We start from the raw sequence: 26,311 nt of genomic DNA, 5'->3' as shown, positions 1-26,311 counted from the left end.
TAAATTTGGCTCAGTTTTCTTAATTTTTTTTTTTTTTTTTGAAATTTTTGGGGACTACTGAGTTAATACCTTTTTATGTTTATTGAATATCTTTCTCCCCTCTTTTGAGTCATAGGTTAGGTTAAATTAAGTTATATTGGCTGTCTATGGAGATAGATTTGAGACACTTTACCCTTCATAATTAACTCATAAATAGCGACAACAGTTTTCAATTAATAAATTGTTCTCTAAGGAAATTTGTGTGGAGCGTCGTAAATACCTCTCAAAAAGTATAGTAATATTTTTTTTCGTTTTCAGCTTTTAATCATTAAGAAACATTAACAAATTCCACAAAGTTTTCGTTATCTTCGTTCGTTAGTTATATTGGAAAGTGGATGAATCAGATGAGTCAGCGAAAAAGGCTTTCGTTAAAGAAACTATATGCTTATTTTATTAAAAATGATTATTATTCAATAAATTCGAGTGGAATGATTCTTATAACAACTTTGGTTTTATAATAGATATATAATTATTAGTATAAAAACAATCTTGTAACTGCTCCCAATCTCGTATTGGTTTTAAACCACTATACAAGTTTTTGGAGCATTTTAAAACAACATCATATTGAATATTTTTTGCATAGTTTTGTACCATACGCATATCTTCCAAAGCTTCTTCATGTGTATATGACGTAAAGGCTAATGGTACATCTATCATAAATGGTAAACTTAGCCGCCAAGTACAACTATTTTTTTCTAATTCGTTCTCATGAAAACCACAATTAAATGCAATATTTAAGTTGGGTACTTTTACATTTGGAATGTTTAAAAACTCATGATAAAACATAGAATAAAAGTGCACTGAAATTTTATTTTCGCAATAAAATTCACTTTCTAACTTTTCACATTCAGGGCCTATACAAAATATTTCTAATCTTTTTAAATTTAGAATCCATTTTGATAAAATTATACTAATATATGGCCAATTTAAAGTAATTTCTTTAATACTAGCCCCAATTATATGAATCGAAAATTCACTATCAATAATTAAACGCTTTTCAAGCATTTCTAATATTTGAAGAACATAAATTATAGTTAAAGCAATCGATAGTTCTTCAGCAAGTTCAAGTTTAATAAAATTTAAATTTAAGTTTGTATAAAGTGTAGCAAATGTTGTTAAATAATTTGGTAAATATGTTAAATATTCTTTATTTACATTTACGTTAAAAGTTCCATTAGAAACGAATTTAACTTGATTAAAAAAATTTAAACTATGCTCATAATTTAATTTTAACATGGAACATTTTGTTTTATGAAAATTATTATCGTCATTCATATGGTTTTTAGAACAGTAACTAACACTTAAGCAATTTTCACAATCAAATAAACAATTTTGATTTGTATTGAAACAAACGAAACATAATCTTGGAAACATGAACAATGAATGTTCAACAGGGCTTAATTCTCGACCTAAATCTATTTCTAATTTATGTTTTAAGCCTAATTTGAAACAATTTAATTCGATTATATTTAATTTTTGTGAAATATCGTATAAATGCGTTTTATTTGTTTTTATTAATAATTGCTTGATAACATTACAAAACGATTTATGTTTTGACCAATTCATTTTTTGATGTTCTATTGAGCAATATGCGATTAATTTACATCCTGAACAACGTTTTAATTTTTTCGTATCATAAATTTTACAAATAAAACATACTGAACTGTAACAGAAAAATATTGTGTTTTGTTCCCACTTTTTTTTAAATATTTGTAAAGGCAAATTTGCATTAGCCATGTTTGTTTTTGTTATTCGAGGTTATGTATAATTAAATCTGAAAATAAAGAAAATTTAATTTGGTTTGTGAATAAATTTTGATTTTTTTTTTATTCACCTACTCTTTAGTCATAGTTAATTTGTATTTACAAAGTGTAATGTTCCTTTCACAACATAATAATTTCATAATTATAAACTTATTAAAATGAAAGAATTTCAGCTCATTTCTCATTATGTACCATTATATAGACATAAATATTTGTTTTGTTATCAAAGCAAAGAGTAGAGACATTTAGGATAATATACAAGACGGGTATTCTAATCCTACTATGCATGATGGGAAATGTGTCCAGCGTTTGACATATTAACTGTCAACTAAAGTACTTTCATGCTAACTCCCATAATAATAATAAATATTTTTATTATATTTTATGGATATCTAAAGTAATACTGAGAACAAGTAAATTAGTAATATCATTTAAAAAACAGGTTGTAATAAAATTATAATATTCATGCAAAAATTTAAACAATTTATTTGGTACTCTGGTTGCACCGTTCTTTAGCAAGAATGTGAAGCCGTAAGGAAATGAATTTCTCCAAAACTTTTTCGCGAATTTTGTGGCATTCAGGAAAGTGAATGTTTAACAGCATTCCTGAATAATTTTAGTTAAAAGCTCATGAACATTCTGTAGATGCAATAATGATTTTCCATAGCTAGTGAAAATTTCTTTAGCTTTTTTCAGTTGATATACTGCCTCATTAGGTTGCTTTAAGTGACCACGAATATTTACATCTGTGCTGTCAGAGCTTGCATTTGATAAAGGTACTGGAGAATTAATTGCTTTTCCACATACTTCGGAATTAGAGGACGAAACAAATACTGCCCAACCACAAAGATAATACAGTCCGTATTTTTTAATTTGCATTAATTCACAATTATCAGGTATTTTGATGATATATTGTGTTCATCAACTAAACAATGAAGCTCTTTAATTTTTGGACGCAGAAATTCGAATATATTATTGTTATTTTTATATATATTCGAATATTAAAATATACGTTTATTTTAATGTTAATTTTTTTAATCACTAATTAATTATTAAAAAATATATTTATTAGGCTTATCATGGGAGTATGGAAGTACTTTATTTATCTGTCAGTTAGTATACTGGACACACTCTTGGCGGCGCAACCTTTGAGACATTATCATAGACATAAAAGGTCTGTGATTCGAAAAGAATTAAATATCAAAAAAGTGTTGCTTGTGTGTTAAGAAAAATTTGTATTTCAATGAGGAAAATATTAAACTTGAAAATCAATATAATACAAGATTTAATGAAGATAATGGAATTAACTAAAGAAATTAAACAAGAACCAATTAAATTGGAAATATTAAAACAAAATGAAGAAATTTATCAAGTTATTAAATTTGAACAAGAATTAAAAACTGAATTTATTGTAAAAGATGAAATATTTGATGATACTGAGACTGAGATGGATAGTAGGGTTACAATTCAAGAGGGACGAACTAAAAGTCAAATACAAGAAGATATCTGCAGTAATTATAAAAAGGAAGAAATACTAAACAACAGCAGTGAATGTGATTTTATTATTAATATTAAACATAAATTTGATGAAAATACTGAACTTGAAAAACAACTAAATACAGAAGTCATAATTAAAGACGAAACAATTGAAAAAAATGTTTTAGAATTACAACAAATACCTACGAGTACGAAAGAACAATTATTTCCATGTGATCTTTGTAATACAAAATTTACTTCAAAAGGGAATTTAGTTAGACATATACGGGTTCATTCTGGTGAAAAACCATTTTCATGTAAAATTTGTAATAAAGTATTTACTCAACAAAACAGTTTAACTATACATAATCGAATTCATACTGGTGAAAAACCATTTTCATGTGAAATTTGTAATAAAGCATTTATTCAGCAAAATAGTTTAACTTTACATAAACGAACGCATACTGGTGAAAAACTATTTTCATGTGAAATTTGTAATAAAGGATTTACTTTTAAAGGAAATTTAATTAAACATACACGAGTTCATTCTAGTAAAAAACCATTTACATGTGAAACTTGTTATAAAACATTTTCTCGGCAAAATAATTTAATTGCTCATATACGAACTCATACTGGTGAAAAGCCATTTCCATGTGAAATTTGTAATAAAACATTTACTTTTAAAGGGGATTTAATTAAACATATACGCGTTCATTCTGGTGAAAAACCATTTTCATGTGAAATTTGTAATAAAACATTTACTCAGCAAGCTAATTTAATTACACATAAACGAACACATACTGGCGAAAAACCTTTTTCATGTGAAATTTGTGATAAAAAATTTATTATAAAACAGAGTTTAATTAAACATATACGGATTCATTCTGGAGAAAGACCTTTTTCATGTGAAATTTGTAATAAAACATTCACTCAACAGATTAGTTTAAATAGACATAAACGAACTCATACTGGCGACGAACGATTTTCTTGTAAAATTTGTTATAAAACATTTACTCTTAAACAATGCTTAGATGATCATAAATGGATTCATACTACAGAAAAACTTCAAGCAAATCAACGTAATTCTACATAAACGAACATTAATTCTAAAATCAAGTGAAAATAAACAATTGACTGAGTTAATTGTTGAAATACCATGTAAAGACAGTGTTGATTCCTCTATCACATTACACATACATACATGACACACATATATAACTGATATTCTAATATAATACATACTATACAATTTGCGCTCTCACGAGTAAACGGTGATGTTTACGAAGAAATGTTTCAAACAAAGGTTGTTTATTTTTTTTATAAAGAACATACCTCATAAGCACGCTATATAAATTTCAGCTTTTTATAAGGAACATACCTCATAAGCACGCTATATAAATTTCAGCTGGATATCTCTTTTCGTATTTGAGTAATCGTGTAGACAGACAACAGACAGACAGACAACCGGAAGTGGACTAATTAGGTGATTTTATGAACGCCTATACCAAAATTTTGTTCTTAGTATAAATATTTTTTATGCGTTACAAACTTGGGACTAAACTTAGTATACCTTGGTATATTTCATATATACATGGTATAAAAACTTTTTTCTTGTGATAAAACATTTACTAAGAAACAGCGTTTACTTGAACAAACGAATTCTAGAATAAAACTCATACGAAAGTAATGAAGAAATTTATCAAATTATTAAACTTGAATAAGATATAATACTGAATTTTATGATGAAATATTTGATAAAACTGAAACTGAGATTGATAATAGTACAATACAAGAATTATTTATATATTTTTTATATGAATTTTATTATTAATATGAAACATGAATTTGATGAAAATACTTGAAAAATATCTAAATACAGAGTTTGTTATTATTACTTATTGTTGTTGTTTACTTTTAATCATGCACACGATATTTACATCATGGTCTATTCGACTATATTTTGATATAATATGTTACATACAGGCGTAAACTAAATATTGACAAACATATCTTGTCTAGTAATCTTAATTAAAGAGAGTTGAAAAAAATACACTCGAACCCGAACTTTTCTTTTCAATTCTCTTTAATTAACAGAGTTTGTTGTTAAAGACGAAACAGTTAAAAAAAAAATGTTTTAGAATAACAAATACCCACGCGTACGAAAGAATATTTACTTTAAAAGACAATTTAATTAAATACGGTTACATACTGGTGAAAAACTATTTTCAGGTGAAATTTGTAACAAAACATTTAATGGGGAAAAAACTTATTCATGCGAAGTCGATAATAAAAAATTTACTGACAAAGGCAGTTTAACTAAGCATAAACGAATTCATATTGGAGAAATCTCATTCATGATAAATTATGAAACATTTACTCGAAAATATGATTTAATTTATCATAAACGAATAGACCTTTTCGTCGATTTGCTTTTCTTTCAGACAGTTGTTAAGAGTTGTCTAAGTTGTCTAAATAGTCCAAGAAATACGAATGATATAAGCATTTATATTATATCAGCAAGCGATTATATTATATCATTTAGATTATATAATAAATAAATACAATATCATTTTTTTAAAAGCTATTATTTAACATTAGTTTATTTGCTTGCCTTTTATTTGTATACCATTCCCTTGACGACGAACCTCAATCCTAATCATCATCTTGACATTTCGAAGTTGGAGACACACTTCCCATCAGAAGAGGGGGGGGGGGGGTTATATCAATCAGCCTTCCCATCAGAAGGGGGGAACTTTTTGACTTCGGAATCGTGATCAACGACCCTGAAAATCCCCTAGTATAGATTTTTGCCCCTTTTAGTGTAATATATACAGAATATTGCTGATTGGTACCCGCAGGAGGCGAATTACTCTAAGAGGGGGAGGTATATCGAAAATCTGGCTATGGAATCGTGATTAGCTACCCATAAAACCCCCGGATGTACCTTTTTGGTCTATTTGTCGAATATTTACATAATGTTGCTGTTTTAGATCAGCAGGGGGCGAATTAAGCCAGGAGTCGGTAGTATATCCGAATTCTGACTTCCGAATCACGATCAACGTCTCCGAAAACCCTCGAGTATACTTTTCTGATCCATTTTGTTGAATACTTTCAAAGTTCGAAAATCACCTAAGAAATGGATTACAATAATGAGCCTATTTGGCCAAACAAATTAGCAATGGCCAAATTTTCTAGCAGCACCAAGTTAGATTTTTATCTATGCACCTTCCTGAACATTTAATAAAAAAATTGGCCCGATCAGTCAAGATACAAAAAAATTCTTTTTGAAATGTTAAATGACACGACTAAATGTTTATTTTAATTTAATCATTTAAAAGTGTTACAACTTTTAAAAAACAACATTGATTTTGAAAAATTTGATTGATGTTTTTGGGAGCTCAAATACTCTTAAAATCTACAGAAAAAAAAAACCATTTGAAAATCAAAAGTTGGATATTGTATCTCCTAAGCTAATAGACCAAAATAAATTTTTTTTGCTTAAATAAACTAGATTAAAAATGGTTAATAATCCAGGGAATAAAGAATAATAATATTGGGGTTTAACCTCCGTTTCTCCGACATATGCCTATAATAGAGGCCACCCACATCATTATTTGTTAATCTTTATTTATTTAACTACATTCGTATATATACAACAATTACATTTTATCCAGGGGATAAATAATAAAGATCGAACTTTGGAAAATTTCCCGAAAAGCTGGATAGTTTGCATGAACGTTCTATTTGTGGTTCCAAACAAATTTCCAAAAATCCACATCGATCCGTATGCCACTACAAAAGTTACTCGGGCTCAAATATCACAAAATACGATTTTTTGCGAACGGTCACTGTTATAAAAAATAGTGATTATCAAATTTGTATATTAGAAAATACTATTAAAAAAAATTGTATATTAGGAAGTTTCCTACGAAAAACATCCAAATAGTTTTTTTTCGTAAGACTAACGGTTTTTAAGAAAATTCGATTCAAAAAGTTGTAACATACAGTATGCACTCCTTAACGGTACCTGTTTTTTTTTTTTTTTTTTACGCATTCCATTCTCATTGTAGAGCAAAAATGGAAACGGAGCTAGTTCACACTTCAAAAATTTTTGTAATGTTTATTTCATTTATATTATCTTTATTTCATTTATTTTCTTAAAAACCGTTAGTCTCACGAAAAAAAGTAATTGTATGTTATTTGCAGAAAATTTTTTAATACACAAATTTGGCGTATGGTAGTCGCACATTGAAGATATGGTAGTTATGAAAATTACTACCATATCTTTGATAACACTCGCAAGGTTAAGACAAATCGATTGACGTAGTAATCATCAAAATCGGCCGAAGCGTTTAGTCTCTAGTGTGCCACATAAGAACACAGATTTCACAATATGGCGTCTGGTGGTCGCCATATTGAATTTTCATTACTTCCATATCACTCGCAAGGTTAATAATAATAATAATCGATTGGCGTAAGAATCATCAAAATCAACCGACGTGTTTGGCCTCTAGTGTGCCACTAGGAACAGACATAGACTAATAAACACATTAACACTCCTTAGCATAACTCAATCGGGTAAAAACACGCATTCTTTTTGCAAAGTGCACTACGATGTTAGAAGGTAAGTATATTCATTATCTATGGTACATTCATTTACACTTTCCATAGTATTTGTTTAACACTCAGTGTAAAAATGCACCGGAACTGTAAAGGATGCCATAGGTGACACTTGAACGATATTATTTTTCATACATAAAAAGTATAGTGCCACCTTTCCTTTTAATAAAAAAATTTCTCTTGTCATAAGTCGGTCTGTAAAAGTTGCGAATAAAACAATTTTATCTTATTTTATTATAATGATTTGAAAAATATGAAAGAGTTCAGTAAAGACTGCTTTTTGTTTAGAAAATAATTTATTTTAAAGTATATAAATTACAACGCCGGTGTGTATATTATACAATATATAGAGCTTTTTATAATAAACTTTGTAAAACATTAATACCGATAAAATATGTAGTACAAACATTAAAACATTTATAAAATTAACATACCTATAAAAATATTTATTTTATAACAATTTTATGTACAATTTATGTCAAGGCGTGAATACAAATTTTATTTATTATTCGATAAATTGTAAGAAGCACTTGAAAATGTTTTGGTTCGATTTTGTAAATTTATTTACAAAATCATTGTGTTTTATACGTGATATTTGATGACATTCAATTATCGCATCTTCAATTAATTACTTTTATTTTATGAGTTAGATTTTGAAATATTTTTGAATTTTTAAAACTGTTTATTAAGTTTATTTTTCAGGTTAAAATGAACTTGCTTTCTTACTTTTATCATTTGTAATAGTTTTTAAATTTTTTTCCCACGTCCTTAAGTTAACCCTCTGTATATTAAAGATGCGATAAACAATTTAGAGTGCATTTACTTAAAAAGAAAATAATTTTAAAGATATAAATAAAAAGTACCAAAAAATATATACGTATAAAAATGCCATTCAATATATTCGGATTCTAATAATTCAATTTCTACTCAAATTGGTCTTAATATACAATCTATTAACTTACTGAATATAATTTCAAAAATTATGTGAGCCAGTCAATTTATAAAAAAAGTTTAAAGGGATGCTATACTTTTTTTATGAACAAAAAGTCCCCCAATGAATTTTCTCGAATATTACGCTAGGCGATTCTACATAACTAGCTCGACCCGTGCGGAATTCTGCTATGTGATATGAAAGTCAAAGTTCAAACATAACTAATTATATATCACACGTCTAGCGTAATATTCGTTGAATGATTCGCGAAGAAAATTCATTGAAAGATTTTTTGTTGATTAAAAAAAGTACAGAATTCCTTACAATTTTTTTGATAGATTGACCAGCCTAATTTTGTTTTATTTCACATGTACAATAAATACAATTTTCATTAATAAATAACCCACTTAAAAATTTTTTTATTATAACAATTTAAAAAATTTTTTAGCTAAAGTAAGATTGTTTCATAGTCATGCTCATATTTAATTAATAAATGTATCTAATTTATTATCAAAATTTGTTTTATAAGTGATAATCGATAAGTTTAAACTGTATAGGTCAATTTTTTGACTTTATTATCAAAATTAGGTATGAATCACATGTAAAAAAAAATATTATCAATAAATCATTTTTGGCGACTAACTATAACGATATTAGTCATACGGTTGATTATAAATTACTAACTTCACAGTAAGAAAAATAAATAAATAAATCGCCTAAAATGCGTTCAGTTAATTTCTAGAAAAACGAAAACGTCCGACATAAAAAATGTTCGTAAAAGATCGTGTAACGTCATAATAGTATAATTGTATATAGTGTATACTATTCAATTAACATTATTACGTCACAACGATGTTTTACGAACATGTTTTTTTGTCGGGCGTTTTCGTTTCTCAGCTGTTTGTAACTTTAAAATTATCATGAAAAATAAAAAAATAAAATCAGTTTTGTTATAAAATTCCAATTACTAAAACTTATTTATTAACATACAGCGACTGCGTTTAGTATATGTGACCGCTCGGTAGTGCACAGTAGAACTAATGAACAAAATGGCGATTTCCTTCAGTGAGAGCGCTATCATTTTATTATTTTCTGCCAGGATACAAACATCAACCAAGCACTCGGCGAAGAGCATAAACTATATAGCGCCTTATATTTTGATAACAATCTATATGATAACAAAACTAATTGAACATATTGTCCTAGCCGATAATGTATTCAGCCTAGCGAGCATAGCGAGCAATACCGAGCAGCCAATGTGTGGAACTTTCTTTATGATATTGAATTATTATTTGGTACTTTTAATGCAAACACACCATGCTTTGAAGTATACACATGGTAAAGCACGGTGCGTCATAAATACACAACCTTGAATAGTAAATGGAAATTAAATTAATTCAATTTACTTCTTAAAAAAATATTTTTTAGCAGGAAATTTCAATGGAGTTTGTACAGGTTAAGAAAATTTTATAAGAAAACACTTCTTGAGAAAACACAAGTTTTATAATAAAATATTAAAAGTAAAAGTACTTTTAGGCCAGGATTAAAATTAATTTTTAAAAATCAACAAAGCAAGTTTTTTTTTGTAAACATTTAAAAAAATTAAAGCTAATTTTTTTTTTTTTTTTAAATAATAAAAATAAAGAACAACTATTTTGTACATATAAGCCAGTCGCATAGTAGTCAAAATCGAAGGCGTTTCGAAAAAATTGCGTATGGCTTACTTTTAAGTACTTTTCTACGGGGTTTTTTGGGTCATTTTGTTCCCCTTGCTTGAGGTGAGGAAAAGTATATGGCCATTTTTAAGAGCGAAAATTCAGTTTTCTTGAATCATCCATTGTAGTTTTGGTCAATACCTCGACTTCTGAGCTAACTATGAAAAATTCGGGCCTCGCAAAAGTGGTAAGTTTTGAGGTTAGAATTTTTTTATATTGGCCAAATTTTACATGTTGTTAGAGTAGCTAACGGCTCGATTATTTTATCTCATTTAATCCGCCGGTTGATTTATTTTCTCTCATCTAAAATCAGAGCGGTAGATTTGTACATTTTGTGTTTTGTTGTTGTGTAGTGAAAACATATATTTAAAAAGTGTTCCAAACAAAGTATACACCAATTTTTTAAAATTTTGATTGTTAATCATATTATTTCTGTGTACTGTAATTTCCATAATATTATTTTTTGTTTCTTTTTTTTTATTATCCTTAATGGACAAATGGAAATCCCCTAAAAAATGCTAGCTTCCAAAGAGACGATAAATATTAGACTTACGAAAACCGAAATTTCCATATTTAATTCAAATTTCGCTCTTAAAAATAGCCTTATCTTTTTTTTCCCACCTTGGGGAGCAAAATGACCTAAAAATTCATGATCAGCGTACAAAATAACCCCTTAGAAAAGTACTTTCAGCCATTCGCAAAAAAAATCAACAAAACTTACCAGGCAACTGGGCTAATATTTGGTACAAACTTTCAAAGATTTAAATGCTTTAATAAGCTGGAGAATTTACTGCTGTCGTCGTTTGTTTACTAATAACACGTTCACCTTGCGCTAATTCACCAGCTTGAACACCTTGCCACTTTAACCATGCGTCGTATCCATATACTACCATTGCACAAAAACCGAAAAACTACAAAGAAAAATAAATATTCATTTTATAATTTATTTAAATGCTATTTTCAAAGTGAACTTAATAAATTTTGAACTCTGATAGTCATTGTTTTTCATATTTATTATAAACAACTTGTAACTACTAAAATCTCGTAAGGCCGCCTATATGATTGCCCCTTTCCGAACAGAGTCAGCTTTATAAAGGTCTGCCTTTAAAATGTGCTTATCTATAACTGAGTATGTGTTGTATACCAACACTCAATGTATTATCATAAGGCGAGGAAATATTGAATCATTCTCCATAACTGTAATTTAAAATTTTAGACAGGCTACTTTCAAAAGAAGTATTAAATTGAACAACCAAAAATAAAACATTTTAACGATGCAAATCTAAATAATGATAAAACTGCTTATAATATGCATTAACGTTTCACTAATATTAACGGAGAAATTTCAAATTTTACTGACCCACCGATTGGGGATTGCAACCCTCATATAAATTACGCTTTTAGAAGAAAGAGTTACGCATTAAGGATGTACGAGCAACAAGGTAATTTTAAATAAAAAGCTTGACTTTTTTTATATGAAGTTGGATTAAATCTAAATCAATGCTGAAAATTTTAGAATAAATTTTTGCCCGAATATTTAAATAAATAAATGATTTTAAAAGTAGGCATATTTCACATTGGTTTTATGGTAAAACGGTAGATAAATTAAAACCTTAATAAAATATTGAAGAAAATAAAAACCCGTTGTGTTCGACTAATTAAGGATGTATGAGCACGGTAGTGAGGACACAAATTAAAACAAATATATATTTCAATTCTAATGGTGAATTATGTTATAACTTGATAATTTAAGACGAAAAGTAAGAATAAAATTTTTCGATATCTTGAGTAATTTCAAAATATCGAAGATTGAACAGTTTGTTTAATTATTATTTAGCTTTCGATATTTCGAAAGCCTAAGCAGATATAAAAAAATTTTATTCTTATTTTTCGTCTACATTCATGAAGTTATAACGAAATCTAAATAAAGTACAAATAATTTCAACCCTAAATCTAAAATTGTTTGGTGGTCGTACTACCATAAATATCATTCCATCATATTTATTCAAGACTTTCAGTTTACATTTATTTCAAAATTTTATCCTACTATCTTAACTATATTCAGATGGCAGCACTATACTTTGTACATATTGTATAGACTAAAATATTTCCTACGTCATCTTGTATGTTTGACCTTATCTGCCTCCAGATTCTTTGTCTCACATATTTTAAGATTGGCTTTTATTACTGTTTGACTAGAAATCAGGTAATAGACAATACACTCAGTTAGATATCTTACAAAAAACGACAAATTTTTTCAAAATAGAACTGTTGAGCGATTTACTATCAAAAATTCTTTCAAATTATCGAAAATATTTTAGTTCGAGATTTAAATTTTCAGCGTGTTTTTTACATTTGATTAATACTTACTGCTGCAGCAACATATGCATCACTTCCAAAAGATGCTGCAAAAATAGCTGCAATTAAGTATAAAAGAGTCCAAATTGTACAATAGAAAAATTCCAATTTCAGCCATGGTATTTTGAAGAATTTTTCAATAACATGAAATAAGTAAAATGCAAGTAAGATTCCAGTTATCCAAAATGCAGTCATCGCAACTGTATTAAAAAAACTACCAGTTGCATAATTGCTAAATTTTGAACATTGTATACAAATGAATCCTAGTAAATTCAGTACCTGTAAATAAAAAAATAGTCGTTTATAAATATTATTATAACAAATTTTTTGATAAAGCCTAATCAATAATTTTAATACCACCGTTTCCGTTTCAAAGAATTACAATGATAAGAAATATTAATTTTTAACAATTGAGATAAAAATTTTTTTCACACCAACTTGCGTTTTTATGAAATATACAGGAAGGAAAAATTATAAATTATTCCAAAAATCAAGCTCGGCAATATGCTCTTCGCGAATTGTTTATTAGTTCAACTAATTGAGTTTAAAAGTATCTATTAATCTAATTAGAATGTAGATAGCAAAAATCGTAACGTTGGAACATGAAATATACAAACTTTTCGATGCTCGTATTTCAATGATTTTTGGTTTGTCGATGTTTAACTCCCTTACTAACAAATCACTTGCTACAATCGGAGCTATAGGAAAGAATTAAAAGGTTTAATCCTCAGATTCTTGAATATTATATTAAAATATGATTTTGGGTCTAATGACCCCGTGGTTTGGCTGAAATGTGTTGTAAAGTGTGCATAATGTTAAAATGATACACTATTTATAGTCCATTGGACAGTTTACCGTTCGTTTGTGCTCAGTATATTTTGCTATTTTACCAAAAATAGGCTTATGCCAGAATAGCACTTCCAAAATATACAAAGCATCATTTTTGTCAAAAATTATTTTCTGTGGGAATATGTAAAATTCTTTAATACGCCGAAAAACCACAAGCATAAAACCGCTTAAAATTTAATATTTACCGTGATGTTGCCGTTATAGTGCCCTAGTTGCTCGATAAAAAAGGTTGCAAATACGGCTTCCAAATTTCAAAATCATAATTAAACACAAATAATATAAGATTTACTTTGTAATAAAGCCTATCATGACGATTGCCATTATATTTAATTTCAATTTAAAAACTATATCTTAAAAAAATCACCCGTTTAACATTCACAGTCAGTGCTTCTCTTCTCGTTTCAGATCCACAGGGCACGAATTACCAAAAAAAAAAAATTAATTATCATCAAATTCTTTTTTGTTATTTAAATTACCGTTGCAAAACGCGTAAAAATTTTTTTCCCAGGATAATTTTAACTTTGTTGCTTTGAGGTTTGTTCACTTGCTCTAAATGTTAAGTAGATATACCTACATTTATCATTGAATACTATGGATAAAATTAGTTACATCGAGGAATTCGTTATATCGAGTTTACACTGTGATGTTTCATATATCGAAACTTTATTAGCTTCGAAGTGGATATCTCGATTTTGAATCCACAAAAATATAGTAAAGAAAAATTCCAAATAATGCCAAGATCGTGTGGCAGCATTATTATTAATCATTCAACAGGTTTCATCTATTTAGTAATTTTATATTTTATATAATTCCGTTCGATTATCCATCAATTCTATTTGCAAACGCCTTACATTTGAATGGGTAATATTTTACAACAAGCCGGCACAGCTCTTACAAAGTTAAAACTTGGACAAAAAGTAAGAATAACATTTTTCGATAGCTGGGTTAGTTTTCGAAATATTGAGAAAATTTTCAATCTTAGATATTTCGAAAACTAAGCTAAGTATCCAACATTTTTTCACCCGTGCATGGGTAGGTAGTTATTTTTCAATTTCATCTATTTAGAACAAAGATTAATAATCATTATTTTACGATTCAACAATTGCTACAGTTGCTTTAATTGTAAACTAACTACTTTTAATTTAATATTTACAATCAATGAAAAGTATAACTATTTATAAAATACTTACAATTTGTGCAATTTTCAATGCACCCGGAATTGTTCTAATATATGTTTGATCATATCGAATATTTGTTTGAACGCTAGTCGTCTGGATTGTAGTTTGTGTTGTGTGTCGTCCTCCGGCGTATCCAGGATCTGCCATGGTGTAGGTGTATCTGAATCAAATTTGAAATATTTATAAGATAACATTAATTTTATCACTGCTAGTAAACCGTAAAGAGATAAAAAATTATACAGTTAATTAAATTATAAATACTTTTAAGAAATCATAAAACTTACTTTTATTTTATTAAAATTAGTTAAATTATGATGTTCACTACTTATTAATAATTATTTATAATAAATATGGGTGTAATTCAATCACAATATGACATCACAGTTATTTTAATGTTTTAGCCGTATTTTGAAATTTCTACGCAAATTGAAGGCGTTTCCTGTACCACCTGCTTGTAGTAGTATGAGAAAACGAAAGTTTAAAATAATAAATAATGTCAATTATTTAGGTTGGCTATCTTTAAAAGTGTATTGTGTATGTTGTGTAAAATAATTTTATGTTAAAATTGTGGTAATACTGTAAACGCTATTTTAAAAAACAAAACAAACACACGGCGGTAATTGCAGAAGTCAGCACAAATGTAGATTAGTAAAGTATTTTACATAGATAAAATATTTATGTAAGATGAATTTTAAGGAGGTATTTGCAGAAGTCAGCAGAAATGTAGATTAGTAAAGTATTTTACATAGACAAAAGATTTATGTAAGATGAATTTTAAGGAGGTATTTGCAGAAGTCAGCAGAAATGTAGATTAGTAAAGTATTTTATATAGATAAGGTTTAAGTATATTTTAGTTAAAGATGAATTTTTGACAACTTCGAGTTGTGATACTATTTCAAATAACTATATTGTAGTATTGTTATATATAACTTCTTTGATTTTACTTTTAACAACTTAACCTACACATAAAAAAAGATCTATTTTTAAATCGTTTTATGGTTCAAAAAATACCGCTTCATGGTTTTTGTTGTACCTTGCTTAGAGAATTATTATAGTTCTGTAATTTCAATTTTTTTTTTTTAAATCAAAATGTTGTATGTATAGGTAAAACAGAATGCGGTTCTGAAAATAATAAAAGAATCTATACCTAAAAATAAATCTTAATCTTAAACAGAGAAAAAAGTAACTATATGGCGAAATCATTTTATTTATAAAATATTCTAAAATTTTTTTAGGCGGTGTCTTTTTATGTTAAAGAATTTGAGATATTATTCAAAACTTAACACAGCATCTTCTCCTCTTCTTATACTTTGTTTGCATCCGTCTTTTATTTTTACTATTAATTGACCCCATTTGACTGATTAATTAACAGAAAAACAAGTGCTAAAAAAAAATTGATCGTACCTAATATTCGTCTGTTACTCTCTAACTCAGACTGAGTCTGTTATGACAATTATTTGTTTGTTTTCGAAATACCGATATATAGTCCCGACTAAATTCATCAATGAGCATGATTAATTTCCGCATGGAAAATTTTTGCGAAAACCGCTTCAGAAAAAATTGTATCATATAATTGGGGTCAAAACTTAAAAAAAATGTTCTTAGACATTTTTCTTTAAACACTCCAATTTTGAGTAAAAAATTCGTAAAATTTGAAAAACGCGTTTTTTACGATTTTCATCCCTCAAAAGGCCTATGAAAAAATCAGATTTTTTAAATGTATAAAACTATTATTTGTAGTGTAAAGCTTAATCAACAACATCTCGCAAAAATTTTTGGCCTAATTGAATTAATTTTAAGTGCTTGATTGTTAATTGTTAAGAGAGCGCGCGAAAATCCACCCAAAAATAACGATTTTCTGTTCTATATACGCTATAAAGATGGGATTTTCACCAATCAACTCAAATTAATAGAAAAGTTTGAAAATTTCATTTTCCATAACGCAACCCTGGTAAAATCGTTTTTCCAATTCCAAGGTTTAGATGCACGTTTTCAACGAAATCCTGCAAAAATTTTTGATGGATTAAGACTAACTAACCCGGTCAATTTTCTCCTACCTCCTTTTTTGTGGGTTGTTTAAGCCCTTTATCCGATCGGAAGTACAGTATTTAGTTTTTTTTGTAAAGGAATGACTTCATGATCAAATAGGTAGCAGATTCTTGATCTTTGGTACAAAAATGCACTCTATGCAACTACGTATCGTTCCTACCTTATTAGTTATTAAGTACTTATATGTCAAAGAATACCGAACCTACCTTATGTTGATAAAATTTTGTATTTTTTATCAAATGAATTGATAATTTTATTCAAAGCATTTAGGAAAAATATACAAAGATTTAAAATTGCTCAAAGAGAATGAGGAGAATCTATAGTAAATTTTTATAGATAAATAAAATATGTCCTGTAACATCACGTAATTATTGTGCGAGATGTAAAACAACTAAGTTTGAAAAAATGTTGTCCTCGCCAATTATAACTTTTAGTACATGCTATTTTTGAAATCTGTAAAAATTTACAGATTAAAAGAGTTAATCGACTTGTTTATTAAAAATTTATACCTATAAAAATAATTTTAAATAAAATATCAAAAATTCATTGTGTAAGTAAACTATATGTATAATAAATAGGCCAACATAAAAAAGTTATGTATGTACTATTTATTTTCTCTGCTGTTTTGCAACCGTTTTTTTTAGTATAGTCTAGTTCACAAGTTCAAATTGGTGTAATATAGAACTGGTCGTAAAAATACGTGTGATAGATCGTTGAATTCGGAATGGTGTCTATAAAAGTATAAAAATGTGCTATAAGCATTTTTCAGCACATAAAAAATTTTAAAAGTTATAAATAATTAAAGATAAAAAAAAATACATATTTCATTTTTCGCCAATATTTCTTAAAACATTAATATTTAAGAAATTTTAAAATAAGCTTTTAAAGAGGAGGATTTCTTATAAATAAAAACTCTCACTCCCGTAATTCTCTCTCCATTTTTAATAATTTCAATTTAACGCTGAAAATAGGTCCTTTTGCGTCATTTTTATATTATTTTAATGTCGTCAAAAACGAGTATTTCACTTGTTGCTTGGACTATTAACGTTCTATACAATCATGTAGCCCGTACACCACGAAGTATAGATACAAGGAGTCTGAACGGTGTAAAGGGTTTTCCATCGTATTCATGACCACAAAAATAAACCCAGATCATAGTTCTTTTTTTTGCCACTGGCTGCGGAAGAATTCAGAATGTATCGATGCTTGTACACAATAATAAACCCAGATCATAGTTCTCTTTTCTGCTACTGGCTACGCAAGAATTCAGGACGTACCGATGCTATTATTATCTCTTCCCTAAATTGAGTCCATTCGTTCGATTTCATTGTTTGTATCTATACTTCGTGCCGTACGCATTCAAAAGCATCTGCATACCATACCATACGCAAATAAACGAGGTTAAGGTAACAATTTTAGACAAAAAAATTTGGTTAGGGATTTATATAAAACATTACATAATTAAATTAATTAATTAATAATATTTATAATAAATTTTCGATCCATTTTTTACAATAAGTAAAGAATAACAATCTTTATACAAAATCAAATTTTATATTTAGGTAAACTTTTATCCAAATATTTTAATGTATATACATACCTTTCTAATATATTATGACCGCGTATAAGATCTAAATTCAAATAATCTTTCTGATGAATAATTTGATAAAATTAGTCTGATAAACAATTTTTGATAAAATTAGTATTTCTGATAATAATTTGATACAATACTGGTTTTTAACAACTAGTATATAATTTTTTAAAACATTTATAATATTGAAATTAAGTTAAATATAATTTTTCGACAGATATGTTCATTTGTTTTAAGTATCCAAAAACCAACTTACCTCAGTTCAAGAATATTTTTTAGAACACTCAATGTTATAATTTATAACTTTTTTGTGGAAATGTAAATATACTTAGGACCGGTTTAATAAATAAAATACAAAAATGTAAATTTTAAAATATATTTTATTTAAAACGAAAAAAAAACATAAATATTTTCTTATTATTTGATTTGTATTTATTATATATAAAATAATGGATGGAGTTTTTAAAAAAAATTATTGCAATAAATATTTGTATATTACAATTTCATAAATATATATCTATACAAAATTATTGACCATTTTCTAAAAAATATTATTTATAAGAAAATCACAGTAAATAGTAATTACACTAAAGAACATGTCTAAGTACGCTAATTTATTCTAGTTTTAAAAATTACTTGACATAATTATTTCTAAATTATTTCTAAGGCATAGAGGTGCTCGTCCAAAAATTAGTATTCGTATTAAAATTGTGTAAATCTGTTATGGAATGAGATAAAATCACTGATCTGTAATAAAAAATGGATGATGGATGCCTATACTTTTGGCATTGGCCGATATGCCGACATTAGAAGCCTGTCAAGTTAAGTATGCGCCAGGAAGATTATAAAGAAGGAGAAAGATCGCTATGTACTAAAGCATTAGCGCACCTGTCCCTGAAAATTTGTAGAATTTATAGTTAATTTTTAAGCCACCAGCCGTGCTGTCATCAAGAAGTAGTATCTGCGAAGTGGATGAAGTTAGTTGCATAATGTACAAATTGATATATCATTTTAAATTAACGCACAACAGCCCGCCTTTATTGATACTTTTTAGCGGTCGCAGCGCCTCACTTATTTTATCCATATTTCGGGGACAATATTTTCTATAGCGATCGTTCTCCTTCTTATAAGCTTCATGGTATGCGCGCAAATGTATGTGCATAAACCATGGAATGTTTGCATACATACATTTACATTTTTGACATATACATTTGTGCGCATGCCTAACTTGAAATCGCTTCTATTGCCGACGATTTCTGTGACGCCACGCACTATCCTGTGTTATATAGATCAGTGGATAAAATAAAAATTTATCCATAGTGTCTGTATAAAGTCGTATTTTCATGTTGACGCTTGACGCTAAGTTTGAATGTCAAATTAGTTCACGTTGCCAGTTTAGGCTGTGGTGCCATCTGGGGAAAAAAGCTAAACATTGTTTAGCTTTTTTTTTATTCTCAGGATTTTTTTGGAGATACTGTGAATAAATATAAAAACTTAAAATATTGCATATTTTATGTATAGAATTACTTTTTGGCACTGATATATCCGATCAAGCGTTTATCAATTGATAACTTTTTAAAGTGAGAGTTATTTCCAAACTGAGAAAACTAGAGCATTTGGATTATGTAACAATGGATAGTTATAATGCCCGTTATTAGAAAATGTATCGTTTTACGCTTGAACAACGTTGGGAAATACTGAAAAGTTATTTCGAAAATGAGTGACGTGTGGCTGAAACTGGGAGAAAGAGAAGGACAACGAGGTATGACAAAAATGAATTTCCATTAACTTTATTAGATGATATAGAGCTAGAAAATTCTTACTCTAGGCACAGATAGGGCTTTATTTTTACCATACATTGTTCTTCCCTATCTCACTTTAATAGCATTTTTAATATTCCCCAACGTGTTGAACTAATAAATATTATCTTTTCGTTCGTGCACTTTCCTGAGCGTTTAATGTGAAATTAATAATTTTATAGGTTTTGATGCTTCATTTACTCGATTACACCTTATTGCGTTAAATATCTTCGCCTTTGATGTCTAGAGCAACGATTCATTTATTATTTACTTCAAATGTTAGTTTTGTTCTTTTTTAGATTTAGACTCCTATTAAAGATCTAAACAGAAAAATCCCGCCTAAATAATTAATCTTACACGAAATACACCACTGTGCCTTATAAAAAAAATTGAAAAATATCCTTAAAAATTAATTCACAATAAGTGTTTTCTTGATCTCAAATCAATGGCAAGAATTACTGTTTCCAAAAAAAAGATTTTAATTCAAATTGCATAATTTTATTTTTAGATAAGAAAATTATTTATACTAATTATAACATTAAAGGAATATAAAAATTGAACTTATCCTTTCTTGAATTTAATACATAATATACTTATTGTTAAAAAGACAATAATCCATGCAATTGTTGATGTAAATCCATTATACACACTTGGATTTGTAATTCCCCAACCACGTTGTAACATTGTTCGTAAACTCTCTGTTGATTTTGTTAATGGCAAGAGAGACGCTATCCATTGTAAAATTATATGCATACCTTCAACTGGCCAAATAATTCCGCATAACATAACAATTGGCAAGAAACTACCCAACGCCATATACGTGGCTGTTCTTTCGTTTTCACATACACAAGATACAACAAAACCTGAAAAAGGAATACATTTTGTTAAAAATCTTTCATTGAAAATCAATTAGTGCGCACTGACATACAAGCAAAATTTTGGGTAAAGTGCTTTTATATATCACTAGCTCGAATCGTGCGAGATACCGCAGTGCGGTATCCGTGGCTAAAAACATTCTTGCGAATAATCTTTGTACATATTTAAAATTGAAGTTACCCAGCAAAGCGGGTTGTTCACAGCTAGTAATATATAAGGGGTTAGGTGTAGCCAGAATTTTCATTTTGCATTTTCTTCAAGTGTAATATCTTAGAAATGCTATCTGAAAATTTGAAGTAAATCCGATAAATACTTTTCAAGTTATTCGATAATTAGCAAATTCTCGGGCGCTCTGGAACGTTCGAGGGAAGGTAGCCAGCAGCTGCTACAAGTGATCGGCAGATAAGGGCGCTAACGATAATACTCGAGAAGGTAAAATGCTATGTAGACAAAATCAAATAGATATTTTGGAAGCTGCTGCAACGGCTGAAGAACTATTATAATTCCCAGGAATAGATGACTCGGTGTAAGTAATTAAATAATATAACTTTACTTAAATTGAGTAAAACTGCAAATGCGTTTTTCTCAAAACTATGTTTTTTGAACTAGTGACCACTGTAGCTCGAAAACCGCTCGGTAGATTACAATGAAATTTATACAGCTTTTTGAAAACATTAAAAACTAGTGCGTGATCGAAGGATTTTTTTTTAATTTCGATTTTTTTAAACAATTAAGTGTTGGTTTATTCCTGAATAACTGAAAAAATTTTCTGAGGCTGCCATTTTGTTAATTTAAAAATTTTTTTTGTCCGATTGATTTTAGATGAATTAGGATTAGTGATGGCCACCGCAAGGAGCTTCGGTTAGAACTGGATCAATACAAACAGCCATTACTTTTAAATTATTAATTTTTTTTCTTCAAATTTCTGCCAAGTAGAAACCTTATATGCTATGTTATGTTTTTACTTTTATAAAATATAATAATTTACTGGTAAAAAAATTTATTTAAAATTGTCATTTTTTTCATGTTTCTGACTACACCTAACCCCATAAGTGATAAATATGAACAGTAATTTACTTTCTTTTTATTTATAGGCAATTTTATTACAGATTTGTTTCATTTGCCCATACTTGATCGGCCTGGCATTTGCAAAAAAGAAATTAACAGAAATACAAAAAAGTGCCCAAAGAAAATATGCGTGAGAGAGTTCAATAAATAGCTTCAAAGACGACTTTGAACCCATGTGCCCTTTTCTAGAAATCATGGATTTTTCCTATTATTTTGAGATAACTTAATTTGTTAAACCAGAACCGCATGGCCGTAGGACTCACATTTAAAGAGACTTTCTAATTTTGATTATATAATTTTTTTGCAGAAATCACCTTCCGCAATTTTTATTTTGGAACGAAATAGTATGATAATTATCTATGAAACAAATTTCTTTACGTACCGAAACACATTCCACATAATCCAGTTAACATTGTTAAAGTAGTTACCCACACTAATTCACCACGCATTGTTAAATGGAATACTCCAAATGCACACACCAGAACTAGAGTACATTGGCAAATCATTAAAACGAATTGCGTCACAACATGTGAGAATAATATTTCTGTTCCAGTTATTCCAGAAACAAGTGAACGTTCTAATAACCCTTCATTACGTTCAATTAACATGGCACCAGATGTTACGGCCACTGATAAGAAGAAGACGATTCTGAAATACAAAATAATATTTTAAAGTACAAATAAAATAAGCGTTATTAATTTGAGATCGGTAACTTACGTTAAAATTACTCCAGGTGCTGCAAAATCAGTGAAATTTGGGACAAAATCACCGTATACAGGAGCTGGCTCATTTATCTGTGTCAAATAATAATCAAAATTAGATAATTTGTATAAAGATTAACAGTAAAGTTTTCTTTAAACTTACCCGTACTGGAATTTTAGCTATTTTTGCACTATAATTACAATCTACGGACATTTCAGCTAAGAAATCGAAAAAACTGTAATGCATATCTCGCATTAATAAAGCCGCAATTTGTTGATCTGTAAACGTAAACATCCCTTATAGAATGTGCTGAATAGAATTTTTAATATACAAACAATCTACCTCGGAAAAGAGCAAAGAACATTCTAAAAAACGAGAACTTTGCAATGGATAAAAACCATGCCTACTAAATTTCTTGGTACACACAATTAACGCTCAGGGTTAATTGTGTGTACCGACGAAATATAAATCACTTCGAAAAGGGGATATTTCCTCATAACAAAGAAAAGAAAAGGAAGCTCTGGATTTCTGTTTTTTCTTTTCTTTCGCTTGTTAGTCTGTTAGCTACACTGTAAAACAAAAGTTGCTAAGAAACGTAAGTTTTTTTCGACAAATCGAGAAAGGGTTTTTTCTCGCATATTACGTAATGTTCTAAATTACTTTTGAGCTCCGATTTGAATTCAGCACGTCAAACACCTTTCGAAAAACAAACTAACGGTTTTTTGGCAAAATTTTTGTCTGGCAATCATTTATCTTTGTTCAATTTTTATGAAAATAAAATAAAACGCTTACTTGACATATCAACCCAAACATTCAGTTCAGCTGATTCCATAGTATATGCATCAACATCTCGACCATCTTCAACACGTTTTATCAAAGAAGCTGTATAATTATCAGAAAATCGTAATGCAACCCATGCTTTGCCTCGACGCACATAATTCCTAGCATCTTCATCTGTTTCGAAATTTGTCTAAAAATGTTATATTTCATTAATATGCGAGCTTTATCTTTAAGTTCTTTTAAGGGAATAGAAATTGTTGAATATACGATGCGAGCCCAACTTGCCCTGGGGCCCGGTTTTTTTTTTCAATATTCTAGAGTGTGGGTTTGATAGTATTCATTTAATGCCTGCCAATGTAAAATAATAAACACTACAAAGGAATTTAAACTTCCTTTCCATTTTTGATTTTTATACCATGTATATATGTAATAATATATGTATATCAAGGTATACTAAGTTTAGTACCAAGTTTGTAACGCTTAAAAATATTGATGTTACGAAACAAATTTTGGTAAAGGTGTTCATAAAATCACCTATCTAGTCCATTTTCGATTGCCCGTCTGTCCGTCCGTCCGTGAACACGATAACTCAAAAACGAAAAAAGATATCAAGCTTCAATTTTTTCAGCATACTCAGAACGTAAAAAGTGAGGTCGAGTTCGTAAATGAGCAACATAGGTCAATTGGATCTTGGGTCACTAGGACCCATCTTTTAAACCGTTAGAGATAGAATAAAAGTTTAAATGTAAAAAATGTTCCTTATAAAAAAATAAACAATTTTTTTTTTTTAAACATTTTTCGTAAACATCAATGTTTACACGTGAGGGCGCAAATTGTATAGCATGTATTATATGATAATATAAGTTATGTATGTGTGACATGTATGTATGTGTAATGTGGTAATGTAATCAACACTGTCTATACATGATATTTCAACAATTAACTCAGTCAATTGTTTGTTTTCACTTGTTTAAATTACTTTTAAAATATTGAAAAAATTAAAATTTAGTTTACTCACAAACTCAACTTTCCGCTTTTCCAAATGATGCAAAAACCGACAACTTAACATAGTCAGATTACATCCCGTTGATGGAATACATGGTGCACTTGCATTTGCTTTTTCATAATTTGCAACAGCTACTCCGAGTCCAGTAGGATCATGACCAATCGATACACAGAATAAAATTGTTTGTAATAACGGTAAACCAAGAATGAAAGCTAGGAAACTAAACGGAAAAAACTATGTTAAAATTCATATGATTTTATTAAGCGACTTCGAGCAATGCTTATGAAAAACAATATTCACTTAAATTGGTTCAAAGTGTCAATCAAAATTTTTCTTGGGTATGTGGACAAAAATGAGAAGCATTTCGAGTATCTAAAGCCCACTTCAGGCACTCTAGCTCTGCGAAGAGGATCAATACAGTATTGAGTCTAAAGATGATGACACTATGATATTACGTGATCTTTATCGTGACCTGGTATGGACCTCAATGTAAGATTAAGTGTACTTTTGAAAGGAAATGTGTGTTTCGAAAGGAAACTTGTATTGTCAGTTTTGTAAAAATGTTTTTATCCTGTACTGCTGTAAATCTCGATCTGGATGTTTGAGTAGACGTTACAACGTTCTAATAATATGAGCATAACATCATAGTATCAAGCTACAATAATAACCTACGATTGGGCCTTTTGGAAATGGGAGTATATTACGACGCGCTAAGACCTCGTATACATCTTTTGTCATCGAATCGAATAAATTTCTACAGTTTTGTTTTTCATATGGATTGTGCAGGGTCTTTCATTTGACTAGCTTACCCAACATTTCTCCACATCCATAAGAAATTTTTCCATATTAATGTTTTCATATGACGCCCCTTTACTAATTTGAAATAGTCTATGCAGGTCATTGGTGGTTCTTCGTCTGGAGGTAGCTCTGCATGGTCTGGACTTTCATGTGTTATTGAAATACGTCCAACACGACTAGATATGGATACATTATCACCAAATTCTCCGGATATTTCACCAATTTCATCACCCATTATTACATTATCAACAGCTGTCGATGGCACTACAATATTTTCAGTAACTTCATGTAATATTGAAGATCGTCTTCGTTTACCCATATTTTGTATAACACTTAATTTTAGGAAAACATCTTCTAATGACGGGGCTCCGTATTGTTGTAATAAATGGTCTGGCGATTCTTCAGCTAAGAAATGACCACCACGCATTAAACCAATCTGTAATTGTTAGAAACTATAAGTCCACATTGTTGTTAAAATGAGTAAATAGAGTAAAGATGAGTAAATTTTTAACGTATATCGGCAAACGGTTCATATTTACACGCAAAAAGACTCGAAAAAACTTGAAAAAATTGTATTTATTAAAAAAAGTACAAAACGTACTGCCTGGCTGTCGGTGAAGATAGTATTATCACTGCACATGATAGTGTTCAATCTTATACATTCACATTCTTCGTAAATTGCCATTACTTCGGCTTGATACACGCTACAGTGA

At 28.8% G+C, this 26,311-nt stretch overlaps 4 protein-coding genes across 4 annotated transcripts in view; 1 reads left to right on the top strand and 3 right to left on the bottom strand.

The window, feature by feature from the left end:
• Positions 1 to 468: 468 nt before the first annotated feature.
• On the bottom strand, positions 469 to 1,776 carry LOC123294037. The gene is made up of 2 exons (XM_044875140.1): positions 1,578 to 1,776; positions 469 to 893 (listed from the first exon to the last, which is right to left on the bottom strand). Exons 1-2 carry the CDS (start codon positions 1,774 to 1,776, stop codon positions 475 to 477), a joined length of 618 nt encoding a protein of 205 aa, XP_044731075.1. The 3' UTR covers positions 469 to 474.
• Positions 1,777 to 3,249: 1,473 nt separating this feature from the next.
• LOC123293961 (gastrula zinc finger protein XlCGF8.2DB-like) lies at positions 3,250 to 4,371 on the top strand. Its single transcript, XM_044875017.1, has 2 exons — positions 3,250 to 3,940; positions 4,310 to 4,371. The coding sequence occupies exons 1-2, from the start codon at positions 3,250 to 3,252 to the stop codon at positions 4,369 to 4,371; spliced, it is 753 nt and encodes a 250-aa protein (XP_044730952.1).
• A 6,052-nt stretch (positions 4,372 to 10,423) lies between these two features.
• On the bottom strand, positions 10,424 to 15,413 carry LOC123304906 (CKLF-like MARVEL transmembrane domain-containing protein 7). Its single transcript, XM_044886453.1, has 4 exons — positions 15,214 to 15,413; positions 14,942 to 15,089; positions 12,915 to 13,181; positions 10,424 to 11,455 (listed from the first exon to the last, which is right to left on the bottom strand). The coding sequence occupies exons 2-4, from the start codon at positions 15,074 to 15,076 to the stop codon at positions 11,315 to 11,317; spliced, it is 543 nt and encodes a 180-aa protein (XP_044742388.1). The 5' UTR covers positions 15,077 to 15,089; positions 15,214 to 15,413; the 3' UTR covers positions 10,424 to 11,314.
• Positions 15,414 to 20,125: 4,712 nt separating this feature from the next.
• LOC123290816 (ABC transporter G family member 23) overlaps positions 20,126 to 26,311 on the bottom strand; it is a 50,606-nt gene continuing 44,420 nt past the window's right edge. The window contains exons 5-11 of the mRNA XM_044871148.1: positions 25,610 to 26,034; positions 24,813 to 25,020; positions 23,807 to 23,984; positions 23,177 to 23,292; positions 23,030 to 23,106; positions 22,695 to 22,960; positions 20,126 to 21,231 (exon numbers count right to left, since the gene is read on the bottom strand). Of these exons, the coding sequence (XP_044727083.1) occupies positions 20,930 to 21,231; positions 22,695 to 22,960; positions 23,030 to 23,106; positions 23,177 to 23,292; positions 23,807 to 23,984; positions 24,813 to 25,020; positions 25,610 to 26,034 (1,572 nt within the window). The 3' untranslated portion in view covers positions 20,126 to 20,929. The remainder of the gene's footprint in view (positions 21,232 to 22,694; positions 22,961 to 23,029; positions 23,107 to 23,176; positions 23,293 to 23,806; positions 23,985 to 24,812; positions 25,021 to 25,609; positions 26,035 to 26,311) is intronic.

This window comes from Chrysoperla carnea, chromosome 1, assembly GCF_905475395.1.
Source record: "Chrysoperla carnea chromosome 1, inChrCarn1.1, whole genome shotgun sequence".
In the NCBI taxonomy this organism is placed as follows: Eukaryota; Metazoa; Arthropoda; class Insecta; order Neuroptera; family Chrysopidae; genus Chrysoperla; species Chrysoperla carnea.
The sequence above is the reverse complement of the archived record's forward strand: the minus strand, read 5'-3'. Positions and strand labels throughout refer to the sequence as shown.

What these genes read in the sequence shown, in the direction of transcription:
- LOC123293961 (XM_044875017.1), top strand. Translation starts at nt 3,250, where the DNA reads ATGGATAGTAGGGTTACAATTCAAGAGGGACGAACTAAAAGTCAAATA. An exon ending in GCCATTTCCATGTGAAATTT is followed by an intron (nt 3,941 to 4,309) that starts GTAATAAAACAT and finishes AACAATGCTTAG; the next exon opens with ATGATCATAAATGGATTCAT.
- LOC123294037 (XM_044875140.1), bottom strand. Translation starts at nt 1,776, where the DNA reads ATGGCTAATGCAAATTTGCCTTTACAAATATTTAAAAAAAAGTGGGAA. An exon ending in GTCAAAACATAAATCGTTTT is followed by an intron (nt 894 to 1,577) that starts GTAATGTTATCA and finishes TATTTTGTATAG; the next exon opens with GCCCTGAATGTGAAAAGTTA.
- LOC123304906 (XM_044886453.1), bottom strand. Translation starts at nt 15,076, where the DNA reads ATGGCAGATCCTGGATACGCCGGAGGACGACACACAACACAAACTACA. An exon ending in CATTGAAAATTGCACAAATT is followed by an intron (nt 13,182 to 14,941) that starts GTAAGTATTTTA and finishes TTTTATTTACAG; the next exon opens with GTACTGAATTTACTAGGATT. An exon ending in ATGCATATGTTGCTGCAGCA is followed by an intron (nt 11,456 to 12,914) that starts GTAAGTATTAAT and finishes TTTTCTTTGTAG; the next exon opens with TTTTTCGGTTTTTGTGCAAT.